The 15,074-nt window shown below is 46.3% G+C and overlaps 1 protein-coding gene across 4 annotated transcripts in view; it reads left to right on the plus strand.

Moving 5' to 3' along the window:
* The window catches only part of ARMC9 (armadillo repeat containing 9), a 294,215-nt gene that overhangs the window by 104,830 nt on the left and 174,311 nt on the right, over positions 1-15,074 (plus strand). For all 4 annotated transcript variants that reach the window (XM_075340394.1, XM_075340396.1, XM_075340397.1 and 1 more), the window contains exon 8: positions 7,842-7,993. In XM_075340394.1, the coding sequence (XP_075196509.1) occupies positions 7,842-7,993 (152 nt within the window). The remainder of the gene's footprint in view (positions 1-7,841; positions 7,994-15,074) is intronic.

Consider the following 15,074-nt stretch of genomic DNA (forward strand, 5'->3'; position numbering starts at 1 on the left):
TTACAGCACACGTGGGTTGTCAATGTGCAATCTGTGATACATGATAGCACATGGAGATAAACTCACCTGCCCCCGCTCCTGCTGTCCGTGGTGCTGAACTCTCCGGGCCTGCTGCATCCGGCACCGCTGTGACTCCCCTCTGCAACTACTTCCGGGTTGGCTGTGCCGTGCATAAATTAATATGCATGACAGTAATTAGCCGGGCAGGAAGCAGCAGCCAGCAGAGGCTGGAGACAGCATTGCTCGAGAAGTTCAACTACTTCCGGGTTGGCTGTGCCGTGCATAAATTAATATGCATGACAGTAATTAGCCGGGCAGGAAGCAGCAGCCAGCAGAGGCTGGAGACAGCATTGCTCGAGAAGTTGAATATAAAAATCACTTTATTTTCAGTGTCCATGTTTTTCTGGTTCATGTTTCACGGGTCACACCACAGTGTGGTCTGTGGGACATCAGTGATGTCGGAAAAAAACGGACATGTTTCTGTGCGCAACAGATAAAGCGTGTGAGCAACAGGGAGTACCTGCCTAAAAAAGCACTGCAAATACACCATAGCAAAGGGACATGATGCACAGCAATTTCAAAATGATTTTGCTGTGCACATGTTCCGTCTTTGGTTAATTATTTTAGCTGCTGTAGGCTTCAAAAGCCTTGAAACGGCTAAAAGAAGTAACCTTCTCATTCGTGGGGCGTCTAAAATTGGAAGAAGCCCCTCGCTTTATATACTTAAAGGACATAGAATACCGTCATTGAATAGACACCAGAAATGAAGCCAGTAACAACGGCGCATACATATAGACTTTCAGGATGTTTTTTGCAAATGATTTTTCATTTTTTTAAATAACTAAATTGCAGTATGCTTAGGGTGAGGCTTTTTTTGTCATTTTACAGTAAATGAAAAAAACAAACGCAGCAGAATAGCAATACAAACGGGCACCGGGGTCTTGTGATCTGCAGCCAATCAGCGGCTGCTTCACTATCCTTCTTTCAAAACTGTAATCCAGAAGAAATGAGAGCTGCTGCTGTTTTATGACTTCCTCTGGATGTCAGTTTAATCTAAAGGATGAGAGAGTAAACCAGATGCTGATTGGCTGCAGGTCGCCTGTGACATGGTCTGGGGCAGCAAAGGGTAATTTGGCACAGGGCGCCATTTAGCCTAAAGGCCGCTTTACACACTGCGATATCGGTACCGATATCGCTAGCGTGGGTACCCGCCCCCATCTGTTGTGCGACATGGGCAAATCGCTGCCCGTGCCGCACAACATCGCCCAGACCTGTCACACATACTTACCTGCCCGGCGACGTCGCTGTGACCGGCGAACCACCTCCTTTCTAAGGGGGTGGTTCGTTTTGCATCACAGTGACGTCACAGCAGCGTCACTGTACCGCTGCCCAATAGAAGCGGAGGGGCGGAGATGAGCGGGATGTAACATCCTGCCCACATCCTTCATTCGCATTGCGGCCGGGAGGCAGGTGAGGAGAGCTTCCTCGTTCCTGCGGTGTCACATGGAGCGATGTGTGCTGCCGCAGGCACGAGGAACAACTTCGTCACTGCTGCAGTAACGATAATTGAGAATGGACCCCCATGTCACCGATGAGCGATTTTTTGCACGTTTTTGCGACGATGCAAAATCGCTCATAGGTGTCACACGCAACAGCATCGCTAATGCGGCCGGATGTGCGTCACTAATTCCGTGACCCCAACGACTTCGCATTAGCAATATCGTAGCGTGTAAAGCCCCCTTTAGGCCGACCCAATGTCATGTCACTGGATTGTTACTATTTTCCGCCTAAATATCTTAATTTAAATTTTTATAATTTTGTTAGTATGTTGTAATGTTGAATGTTAAATCTTTCTGGGCGTGTTCTCGATCAGATTCAAGCATGTCTCAACTAAATTCTGATCCCAGGTTCCCAATGTTGGTGAATACTGGGCAACTCACTTGGCTATCTATACAGCTTTTTCTTCAACTCCACCCACAAGTGTTTGATTAGGTTGAAGTCTAGGGACTGGGGAAGCCAATTCAGCAGCTTTGCTTCAATGTCATTGAACCATTTCTTCGCCAACATCGATGTATGCTTCGGGTCGTTGTTCTGCTGGGAACTGTCATCTTTTTCATTTCATACCCATAGTATTCGAGCGTACGAAATAACTAGTCTTGTAGGATACTCACATATAGTTCAGCATTGAGACTACCGTCCATCCTGGTCGAGTCTTTGGCTGTGAAACAACCCCATGTCATCAGGCTTCCTCCACCAAACTTGACAGTTCCTTTATCCCTTATTTCTTTCAGAGCAATTTGCACCCATCAGAGCTCAGTCTATTGACTTTTGTGTCATCGCTCCAAATATCCCATTTCCAATCTTCTACTGTCCACTTTTCTGCGAACTCGAGCTACCACTTTTTATGATGATATTGAAGTCGAGGCTTCTTCACCTTATTTCTGACCACCATTCCAGACTTGTGTATTGTGCATCCCACGTTGTTGGAAGGACGTCTGTGATCTCAATATTATGAAGCTTAAGAGCCACCACCACTGCTTTTGTCGCTCCAGAACTGATAAACTATGTGATGAACCGACTTGGTGACTTCGATATCTTGCCTGAGCGTCCACCTCTCGACTTGACTGAACGAATGGACGGACTTCATTTCCTATTCTTCCAACTATGATGGCAACAGGATGCAATTTAGCAGTTTTCTTGGTCAAGAGACCGGTATTGATGAGCTGGATGATTCGGTTTCTCTTTTCTTGGGAAATCTTCATTGCTACTCCTCGATTGGAACCACTGACCTTTCACTTTGGAATCAAACTTATAGCACACTGATCTATTAGAGAATGTGAAAACAGGTTGGAATTTGTAGTATACAGGAAGAAAAATATTTTTCAAACACTAGGAGCAAAACAGTAACAATGCAGTGACATAACAAGAATGTGCATAACTAATCATATGCTAAATATTTGCAAGTCAAATATTTGTCTATCATGTAAAATTACAGGATTATCCTAAAATACCCTCTAACCTTTTCAGGTGACCTTAATGTAATCTCAAAATTTTTGAATGGACATGTAGTAATGGTGGCACTTGCTGTTCTCTAACAAGAAACTTAATGGCAAGATTCAAAACAGGTTTTTGATCTATGAATTGCTCAATAAATTTCAGTGTTCAATTAGAATTGGTATTTAAACAGTCGTCATCATGCTATTAACATTTTGACATCATGAGAACAAGACAACAGCTAACAATTGATCAACAGTGTCTCGCCATTGCGAGGCTTCAAGCAAGATGTTCTCAGATGGAAGTGGCCACTGAGCTTAGAGTGTCATGGAGTGTCATCAACTGGTTGAAACAGAGCTACAGAAAGACTGGAAGAGTCAAAGAAAGTGGATGTCCTTTGGCCACATCCCTTACTAATGATCGCTTCATTGTGAGCAATGCCATTTGGTACCAGATGATGAATGCCACAAAACTGCACATATAAGGGAGATGAGAGGCACCCTAGTGTCACTTCAGAGTATCTGAAACTGTTTACATCAGTGTGGTCTGTATGCTAGACAACCTGCAAGAGCACCTGACCACACCACCAGGCACAGGCATCATCATCTTGCTGGACAAGGGACCATTGGGCCTCAGTGCTTTTCACTGATGAAAGTCAATTCACGTTGAACAGAAATTATGACCGCTAACGATGTTGGAGACGTCAAGGAGCCAATAGCCACTGTTGTCACCAGACAAGCCTTTGGTGGCGGTGGTGTTACAGTGTGGGCAGGTGTCTAGTCAATACAGAACTGCCCTGCACTTTGTGAATGGTGCAGTGACAATCTCCTACTACTTGAATAACCTTATTAATCCAGTCATTGTGTCTCTGCATGAACAAAACAGGCCTAATTTCATCTTCATGGACGACAATGCTCCAGCTCATCGAGGTCGCATCATTAGGGAATGGCTGCTGGAGACTGAGGTATCTCAAAATGGAGTAGCCTGCACTTTCTCTAGACCTGAATCACATAGAAAACCTATGGGATCAGCTGAGTTGCCGTGTAGAGGCTTGTACCTCCGTACCCCAGAACCTCAATGACCTGAGGGCCACCCTTCAAGAAAAGTGGGCTGCCATGTCTTAATAAACAATAACTTGACTTGTGAACAGCAGAAGAAGTTGTTGTCGAGCTGTAATTGATGCTCAAGGACACATGACAAGTTAATGAAAGATTGACATTTTTTTTGGAGGTACCTAATACTGTTGTTGGCTTTTGTTTTAACAAATATTTGAGATGAGGAAATCATCGTTGTATGCTTCTACTTATATGCCCTACTTTCATGAAAAAATATCACTGCAGCTTGAAGTTTTTAAATTTTCCTTAAATTTCACTTGAAAGCTAAATATTCCTAACTTTTTGTGAGTAGTGTATGTAGGAGACAGCCAATATGATTTTCTATAAAATGAAGGTAGTCTCACTCTCAGAGCTGTTATGGATGGTGAGATACGGAGCCTGAAAGTCAAAAGTTCAAAACATTGTTACCCTTTTGACCCTTGTGTTACAGCAATTATAATGTTCCCTAATTGGCCCCTACAGTAATTATATACCCCTATTCCTATCATAAAGCAATAATCTATGTTCCTCATTTTAGCCCCCATATAGTTATTATGTCACCCATCCTGCCCCCTTGCTGTAATAATGTCACCCATCCTGTAATAATATCCTCCATCCTGGCCCCTTCCTATAATTGTTTTCCATCCTTGGGCCCATTCCTGTAGTACCCCATATCCTGATCTGTTACGAGGGGGACCCGGGGAAGCGTGCCAAGATGGGAAATGGACTGCTTCCGCCGGTCAAGGTCCACTGTGCGGTGTAAGGGACCGCCGCTATGGTGGGTGAAGAGTGAGCGGGTTGCTGCTAGCGATCGTCTGGAATGTCACAGACGATCTATGTACACCGATCTGCCCTAACCCGTGAGGGTTGTATGGCACAGATCTCACGGCTCGGTGTACCTGTTGCACGGGGAAGCACAGAGGTGCCCACGCACGTGTGCCAGTGGAAGTCACGAGAATATGGCACGAGGGTAGCACAGAGGTGCCCACGCACGTGTGCTTTCAATAACCAGGTGAGTCCAAAGGAGACTTGAGGAGCTCACCTGGGACAGGAACACGGCCTGTTGACGGGGGTACTGCCGGAGCAGCAAGGCAGGAACACGGCCTGCAAACGAGGTACTGCCGGAGCAGCAAGGGCCAAGCCCACAAGAGACAGTAATGCCTGAGCAGTGGCGTGGCAGCACGCTGCCAGACATCCAAACATAGAAGGACGGTCGCGCGCCGCCATGATGGCAGGGGGAGCTTTTAAGGAGGTGCAGCTCCACCCGAGGGCGGGCGCGAGGCGGAGATGACGGACTTGACCCAATCAGGGTCCACGACGTCCCAGCCTGGCCAGTCAGGATTCACCACGTCACCAGCCTTGTCATCAAGCCGTGTGACGTCAGTGAGCGAATCAGGACCCACCACGCATTGCACATGCTCACCCTCCTGCCTCTGGGAAATAGAGGCGGGATCCTCGGTCTCACAATGTGCAGAGATAACGGGAATCTCACTGCTTCCCTGAGCAGTAAACCTGTGCACATTGCGCAGCCTCGCAGACCTTCGGGGCCGCTGAGCAGGAGAGTCTGCGGCAGGCCAGGAATGGGAGACCGCTTCACTCCTTGTAACAGGAGAACCACTAGGTGTCACCCTTCTGCTGCCTCTCTGAGAAGGTATCTCCTGCACACTGCGCAGTCTGGCAGACCTTCGGCGCTGCTGAGCAGGAATGCTCGTGGCAGGCAAGGAATGGGAGACTGCCTCAGTCCTTGCCTCAGGAGAGCCACGAGATGTAACACTGATCCCTTTACGTAATAACGTACCCCATCCTGGTCTCCTTATGTCATCCATCCTGAGCCCCATATAATCCCCTATCTGGGTCTCCATTTGTTCTCCATCATGGTCTCCATATAATCCCCCATCCTGGTCCCCATACAATCCCCCATTTTGGTCCCCATATATTCTCCCATCGTTATATTCATATAATGCCACATCATGGGTCCCATATGTCATCCATTCTGATCCCAATAGAATTCCCTATCTTGGTCCCCATTTGTTCTCCATCCTGGTCCTCATATAACGCCCATCCTGGTCCCCATAAAATCCCCCATCTTGGCCCCCATGTAATCTCCCATTCTTATAGTCATATAATGGCACATCTTAGTCCCCATATGTCATCCTTTTTGATTACAATATAATTCCCCCATCTTGGTCCCCATTTGTTCTCCATCCTGATCCCCATATAATCCCCCATCCAGATCCCCATGTAATCTTCCATCCTTATATTCATATAATGCCCTTTCTAATCCCCTTATGTCATCCCCTGATCCCCCATATAAATAAAATTCTGAAATAAAAGAAAAAAAATATATTCTTACCTATCCGTGATACAGCAGCCTCATCTTCATGCTTCATTGGTGGTGCGGACAGGCCTGCACATGGCAGTGACATCATACACCTCTGATTGGCCGATGGCTGATGCCAGCGACATGCACATTGACGTCAGCTGCTGATCTTTGATTAGCCATCGGCTATTTTAACTATTACATGTATGAAGGATTTCCTGGACCGCAGTATATTTCAACTGAATACATAACCAAGGACCTACATTCAGCTGAAACCTGTTGGCCCCCAGAACTAGGCCGGGGCGCTGCTTCTTGCTAGTTCAGGGAACTGGCTGCAATTTTAACAATCGCTTCCCACCCTGCCTATCAGGTTGGACTGTCACCGATCACCAGAACAAGGCTTTACATATCCCTGAGTGGAGCGGTGGCCTATCATGGGCACTGCTGCTGTATTCCTTTTCCTTGGAAGTGCTAGAGATAGCTCAATACACACTGTTTATTTTTGGTAGTCCTATAGAGAATGAATGGAGCATTGGTGCACATATCTGGCCACAGCTCCATTTAGATGGGGCTTTTTAGAGTACCGTTCTTAAGATTTGTGGGGTCTCAGCTGTTAAGGGTGCTTTACACTAGACTATCTATTGTGCGATAGATTGTCGGGGTCATGTTTTTTGTGACGCACATCCGGCATCGCTTGCAACGTCGGGCTGTGTGACACCTCCGAGCGACGCAGTATCGCTCACAAATCGTGAGTCGCGTACTCGTCGCTCGGTTTTATAATCTCGTTTAATTAAAATGGCGCCGATTGCTCATCGTTCCCGGGGTAGCACACGCCGCTCCGTGTGACACCCCGGGAACGATGAACAGCAGCTTTCCTCCGTCCCGCAGCACCCGCCGGCTATGCGGAAGGAAAGAGGTGGGCGGGATATTTACGTCCCGCTCATCTCCGCCCCTCCGCTTCTATTGGCCGGCGGCTGCGTGACGTCGCTGTGACGCCGAATGTCCCTGCCACTTCAGGAAGTGGACGTTCGTCGCCCACAGCGAGGTTGTCCAGAAGGTAAGTACGTGTGACAGGGGTTAAACAGCGATTTGCCCGTGACGCAAAACAACGGGGGCGGGTACGATCGATTGTGAAATCGCATAATTGGTCGTCTTGTGTAAAGCAGGCTTTAGACCCACTACAATCAGCAAGTTGTCACCTATCCTTCGTATAGGGGATAAGTCTCTAAACGTGGGAACAAATCTTTACTATGTTCAGTAAGATGATTAGTTTTTCACCATTGCATCGTTGTCCTATCTGTTTGTGGGGAAAACGTTATTATAAATAATGGATTAACAAATGACATATCTTGGTCAGATCGTGTTTCTTTCCTCATTTTCCTGAAATCACTGCAAAATATGACTAATTAGAGCCTTTCATTTCTGTTCTGCAGATGTGCAGTTGGGGCAGCAGTTGGCAGAAGCTGAGCACAGAGCCATCACCTACATGAAACGCTTCAATAAGATGCAGTCCGATTACCACAACCTCATAGGGGTCACAGCTGAGCTCGTCGACTCACTGGAGGCAACAATTAATGGAAAACTGGTAAAAAATGGACATATCCTTATTATTCATCTTTAAACATGTTATGGGATGTCCTATATTTAGTAAGATTCCTTTACTCAGCCTGGCACATATCACTGGTGTTGACTGTGTTCCTACATTAATAACATTTAAATTACTTTTTGATCAAGGCTTAGTTATCTGTCACATCGATACAACTGCATCCTTTCAGAGTTCAGTGGTCACATATCTGATCTTCTGATCACGTGGTCACTTGGGTGCCATCTTTGGGTTTCTTATTTTTTTTATGCGGTTATGAACTACTTTTATTTTGATGGTCTATCCTAAGGGAGGTCATCAATATCAAGTAAGTAGGGGTGCAACACCTGGCACCCCCACGGATCAACTGTTCCCGATGCCAACAAAAGCCGGATGTGATCAGTTGTGGAGCAGAACAGCACAGCTTCACCTACTTAAGTGGCCGCTGCCGGGTACTCCTCTACACCTATTAGAATGAAAAGGAGTGGATTTGCAGTACCCCATGCTGCGACTATACAATTGATAGCGCTGTGCTGTGCTGCTGATCACATCTGGCCCGCATGTGGAACAACTGATCCGTGGAGGCGATGGGTGTCAAACGCCAATCAATCTAATATTGGTGACCTATCTGATGGATAGCCATCATTCTAAAAGTAGAGGACAAGTCCTTTAAAGGTAAAGTATCACAAGGTTTTTGCTACCACATCTAGGAGCAGCATGATGTCGGGGCAAATCCGTTACTGGGCTGCTTGCTGCAATTTTAATAATATCACTTTTATCTCTGGAAGATCTTCGAGTTCCCTGTATGTTGAGCTCTGTATATCCTCAGCCACATCACTAATTAACAACTGTCTTTGATACTGTGCATATGGAGAAAGCCTTTGATGGGGACTGGGTTTATCAATCAGTGGTGGGAGCGGGGTTTTACAGAGCTCATGACTATGAAGGACTGCATGGCAGAAGGTTTACCAGTGATAATCTCTAGATGGTAAAACAGTGATTTTATCAAATCTACAGCAAGCAGCCCAGTAAAGCTGGTGTCACACTAAGCGACAGCGACAACGACGTCGCTGTTACGTCACCATTTTCGGTGACGTAACAGCGACCTTGTAAGTCGCTGTTATGATCGCTGCTTAGCTGTCAAACACAGCAGAAGCAGCGATCATAACGTCGCTACATGTGCAGAGAGCAGGGAGCCGCGCTTAGCGCTGGCTCCTTGCTCTCCTAGGTACAGTACACATCGGGTTAATTAACCCGATGTGTGCTGCAGCTACATGTCACAGTGCAGAGAGCAGGGAGCCGCGCGCACTGCTTAGCGCTGGCTCCTTGCTCTCCTTGCTACAGTATACATCGGGTTAATTACCCGATGCATACTGCAGCCACATGTCACAGTGCAGGAGCCGGCACTGGCAGCAAGAGCGGAGGCTGGTAACCAGCGTAAACATCGGGTAACCAGGGAAAGGTCTTCCCTTGGTTACCCGATGTTTACGCTGGTTACAGCTTACCGCAGCTGCCAGTGCCGGCTCCTGATCGCTTCATTTCGTCGCTCTCTCGCTGTCACACACAGCGATGTGTGTGTCACAGCGGGAGAGTGACGACCAAAAAATGAAGCTGGACATTCAGCAACGACCGGCGACCTCACAGCAGGGGCCAGGTCGTTGCTGGATGTCACACACAGCGACAGCGACGGGACGTCGCTGCAACGTCACAGAAAATGGTGACGTAGCAGCGACGTCGTTGTCGTCATCGTTATGTGTGACACCAGCTTAAGTGACAAATTGCTGTAATCAAGGTTTCTGTCTCTTAATTATGCTGCTCTCAGATTAGATGGTAATATCCTAATGACAGATTCCTTTATAAACAAGAGTAGGTAGGTTTTTATTAAAAGAAAGATGACGCTTTTTTAGTTTTGTATTAATAATAGTGATTATGAAATCAAGTATTTTTAATACAAAATTAAATTAACTGCTTATTTAATTTTTATTTAATTTTAGTTTTACTGAAACACATGGGAGGCTGCCATCATGGATTTGCCCTAAATACGGCAGCGCCTGGGCATAAAAGACTGTTGTCACTCTCCGACCCTATTCTCTAAGGCTATGTGCGCACTAGTGCGTTTTACCCGCGGATTTACCCGCGGATTTGCCGCGGAAATTTCTTGAGAAATGTCTTCAATCTTTGTGCAGACATTTCCCAGCAAATCCTATGTGAAAAAAAATAGCTGTGCGCACACAGCAGATTTTTCTCAAGAAATTTCCTTGAGAAGAATTTCTTGAGAAAATTTCTTGAAAAAATGAGCATGTCAATTCTTTTCTGCAGGTACCCTGCGGATTTCGGCAGTACAGCCTGCAAAATCCGCAGGGAACAACCTGTGGGAAAATCGCGGCTAATCCGCGGCAAATCCGCATGCGGATTTACCGCGGATTTGGTGCGGATTTTTTCCGGAGGTCCAGAAATCTTCCACTCCCAGAAGTTTCTCAAGAAATTTTCTTGAGAAACTTTACAGTTCTAGTGCGCACAAAGCCTAACACTGACACTGCTTCTGCTGTGAAATGGACCCTGGGCTGTCTAGATCACAGCAGAGGGAGGAGATCACCTCCATCTTTGTGGGGCTCACAGCTATGCTGTGTGCTGCACTTTCCCCCTGTCGCTTGCTCTGGCTGGGGCGAGTACCGGCACCGGGCAACGGCAATAGCACCGGAACTGATGCTGGCTGCTCCCCACCCCGCCAATCACCTTCCACTCCGTCGCTCACCACCACCCCTCACCAACCCCTCCCCTCTCACCAACCCCTCCCCCTCTCACCCCCCACTCTGTCACTCACCAACCCCTCCCATGCCGCTTATCAACCCGTGTGCTCACCTCGTACCTCCGCTCCTCACTGCTATGTACTGTGATCGCTGACAGTACAGGCTGCCGGGGGCACAGGACTGAGGAGAGTGCATGCAGCTGGAAGCGGTGATCGCGGCGTGACATCTGTAGTGCTGTGCCGCTGAGGCTGCAGATCACCCCTCCTCGCCACATGTCACCTCGAACCTCCGATCCTGGCCAGTAGCACAGTATTAGGGGGCACTGGATACAGCGGAGCATTGGGATACAGTGGAGCACTATGCAGCACAGTATATGGGGGCACTGGATACAGTGGGGAATTGAGTACTGTGCTCACTTTGCAGCCCGTGCGCGCTCCCGTGGTGCCCCTGCGCGCTGCCGTGATAGCCCCTGCCGTGCCCCCCCCCGCGATCTGCTCCCCCCAACCACCCCCCCCCCCCCCGACATCCCGATCCGCTCCCCCCGCGATCTGACTGCCTCCCCCATTATTTCTATTCTGCTTCTGCAGCTCCCTCTCCGGTCTCCCCCTCTGCTCTCCCCCCCTCCCCCTCTGCTCTCCCCCCCTCCCCCTCTGCTCTCCCCCTCTGCTCTCCCCCCTCCCCCTCTGCTCTCACCCCCCCCCCTCTCCCCCTCTGCTCTCCCCCGACGTCCTCTTACCTGTCTTCACCGGCCTGATCACATCTGCGTCCATCGCTGGGTCCTTCCTGGGCATTCTGCTGATCTGCCTGCTGCTCCTGTAAAGCTGTCCATCTCTCTGCCATCTGTTCCTCTGCAGCTCTTCTGGTCAGTGATCCTCCTGCTAGTCCTGTGGGTACTGTGAGTATAACTTTTTTTTTTTTTTTCCGTATCCCCTGTCCATTTTTACACCTCATCCGTCCGTGCGTCCCGCCAAGCGCTGATCAGGGATGCAGATAACGGATCTGCATCCCTGCTCAATTTTTGGCGTGACTTTTTTTTCCGTATCCCCGACACTTTTTGTATCGCATCCGTCCGTGCGTCCCGCCAAGCGCTGATCAGGGATGCACATAACGTATCTGCATCCATGGTCAATTTTTGGCGTGACTTTTTTTTTCCGTATCCCCGACGCTTTTTTTTATCGCATCCGACCGTGCGTCCTGCAGTGCACTGCGTCTGTGCGTTTGAAAAGTCAAATGGCGCTCCTTCTCTTCTGAGCCCCGCCATGCGCTCAAACAATTACTTTCCACCACATGTGAGGTATCTGCGTACTCAGGAGAAAATGCACAATACGTTTTATGGTGCATTTTTTCCTGTTACCCTTGTGAAAAAAAAAGCTACCTAGTTGAAGCAACCGTTATGTGGTAAAAAAAAAAAAATTCTTTTCACGGCTCAACGCTATAAACTTCTGTGAAGCCCCCAGGTGTTCAAAGTGCTCACCAAACATCTAGAAAAAATATTTGAGGGCTCTAGTTTCCAAAATGGTGTCACTTGTGGGGGAGCTCCACTGTTTAGGCACCATAGGGGGTCTCCAAACGTGACATGGCGTCCGCTAATGATTCCAACCAATTTTGCTGTCAAATGGCGCTCCTTCTCTTCTTAGCCCCGCCATGCGCCCAAACAATTACTTTCCACCACATATGAGGTATCTGCGTACTCAGGAGAAAATGCACAATACATTTTATGGTGCATTTTTTCCTGATAGCCTTGTGAAAAAAAAGCTACCTAGTTGAAGCAACCGTTTTGTGGTAAAAAAATTTTTTTTTCTTTTCACGGCTCAACGCTATAAACTTCTGTGAAGCCCCCAGGTGTTCAAAGTGCTCACCAAACATCTAGAAAAATTATTTGAGGGCTCTAGTTTCCAAAATGGTGTCACTTGTGGGGGAGCTCCACTGTTTAGGCACCATAGGGGGTCTCCAAACGTGACATGGTGTCCGCTAATGATTCCAACCAATTTTGCTGTCAAATGGCGCTCCTTCTCTTCTGAGCCCCACCATGCGCCCAAACAATTACTTTCCACCACATATGAGGTATCTGCGTACTCAGGAGAAAATGCACAATACATTTTATGGTGCATTTTTTCCTGTTACCCTTGTGAAAAAAAAAGCTACCTAGTTGAAGCAACCGTTTTGTGGTAAAAAATTGTTTTTTTCTTTTCACGGCTCAACGCTATAAACTTTTGTGAAGCCCCCAGGTGTTCAAAGTGCTCACCAAACATCTAGAAAAATTATTTGAGGTCTCTAGTTTCCAAAATGGGGTCACTTGTGGGGGAGCTCCATTGTTTAGGCACCTCAGGGGGTCTTCAAACCCGACATGGCGTCCGCTAACAGGTGCAGCTAATTTTGCACTCAAAAATTCAAATGGCGCTCCTTGCCTTCCGAGCACTGCTGTGTGTCCAAACATTTGATTTCCACCACATATGAGGTATCTGCGTACTCAGGAGAAAATGCACAATACATTTTATGGTGCATTTTTTCCTGTTACCCTTGTGAAAAAAAAAGCTACCTAGTTGAAGCAACCGTTTTGTGGTAAAAAAAAATTTTTTTCTTTTCACGGCTCAACGCTATAAACTTTTGTGAAGCCCCCAGGGGTTCAAAGTGCTCACCAAACATCTAGAAAAATTATTTGAGGCCTCTAGTTTCCAAAATGGGGTCACTTGTGGGGGAGCTCCATTGTTTAGGCACCTCAGGGGGTCTTCAAACCCGACATGGCGTCCGCTAACAGGTGCAGCTAATTTTGCACTCAAAAATTCAAATGGCGCTCCTTGCCTTCCGAGCACTGCTGTGTGTCCAAACATTTGATTTCCACCACATATGAGGTATCTACGTACTCAGGAGAAAATGCACAATACATTTTATGGTGCATTTTTTCCTGTTACCCTTGTGAAAAAAAAAGCTACCTAGTTGAAGCAACCGTTTTGTGGTAAAAAAAATTTTTTTTCTTTTCACGGCTCAACGCTATAAACTTTTGTGAAGCCCCCAGGGGTTCAAAGTGCTCACCAAACATCTAGAAAAATTATTTGAGGCCTCTAGTTTCCAAAATGGGGTCACTTATGGGGGAGCTCCATTGTTTAGGCACCTCAGGGGGTCTTCAAACCCGACATGGCGTCCGCTAATGAGTGCAGCTAATTTTGCGTTCAAAAATTCAAATGGCGCTCCTTCCCTTCCGAGCTCTGCCGTGCGCCCAAACAATTGATTTTTACCACATATGGGGTATCAGCGTACTCAGGAGAACATGCACAATAAATTGTAGGGTGCACTTTCTCTTTTCTCCCTTGTAAAAATGAAAATTTTATGGCTAAAGTAACATTTTTGTGTTAAAAAGTAAAATTTTCATTTTTTCCTTCCACATTGCTTTGGTTCCTGTGAAGCACCTAAAGGGTTAATAATCTTATTGGATGTGGTTTTGAGCAGTGTGAGGGGTGTAGTTTTTAGAATGGGGTCACTTTTGGGTATTTTCTGTCACCTCGGCCTCTCAAAGTCACTTCAAATGTGATGTGGTCCCTAAAAAAATTATTTTGTAAATTTTGTTGGAAAAATGAGAATTTGCTGATGACCTTTGACCCCTTCTAACTTCCTAACGGAAAAAAAATTTGTTTCGAAAATTGCGCTGATGTAAAGTAGACAAGTGGGAAATGTTATTTAGTAACTATTTTGTGTGACATATCTCTCAGATTTATGGGCATAAATTTTCAAAGTTTGAAATTTGCGAAATTTTCAAAATTTTCGCCAAATTTCCTAAATTTTCACAAATAAACGCAAAAAATATCGGCTTAAATTTACCACTGACATGAAGCACAATATGTCACGAAAAAACAATCTCAGAATCGCCAGGATCCGTTGAAGCGTTCCAGAGTTATAACCTGTCAAAGTGACACTGGTCAGAATTGCAAAAAATGGCCCGGTCATTAGGGTGTTTTAGTGGCCGGGGGTGAAGGGGTTAAATCACAGATATCAGTATATCATTTTATTCAGGATACTTAGGATCGTTGATCCTACTGACAGACTCCCTTCTAAAGGTTACCTGTCCAAAGATTTATGCTGAGCAAACTGTAATTTCCTGGGGTAAAATTGCTTTGGCATATGATTACTGTAATAATTTAAGTTTAGATCCGCCAGTTTGTTGCGATGAACACTGAACTGTGAGATTTTTGGTGCTTGGGAGATATATATATATATGTATGTATGTATATATATATATATATATATATATATATATATATATATATATATATACATACATGTATGTATGTATGTATGTATATATATATACCGTATATATATATATATATATATATATA

Source organism: Anomaloglossus baeobatrachus, chromosome 3, assembly GCF_048569485.1.
Source record: "Anomaloglossus baeobatrachus isolate aAnoBae1 chromosome 3, aAnoBae1.hap1, whole genome shotgun sequence".
Classification (NCBI taxonomy): domain Eukaryota; kingdom Metazoa; phylum Chordata; class Amphibia; order Anura; family Aromobatidae; genus Anomaloglossus; species Anomaloglossus baeobatrachus.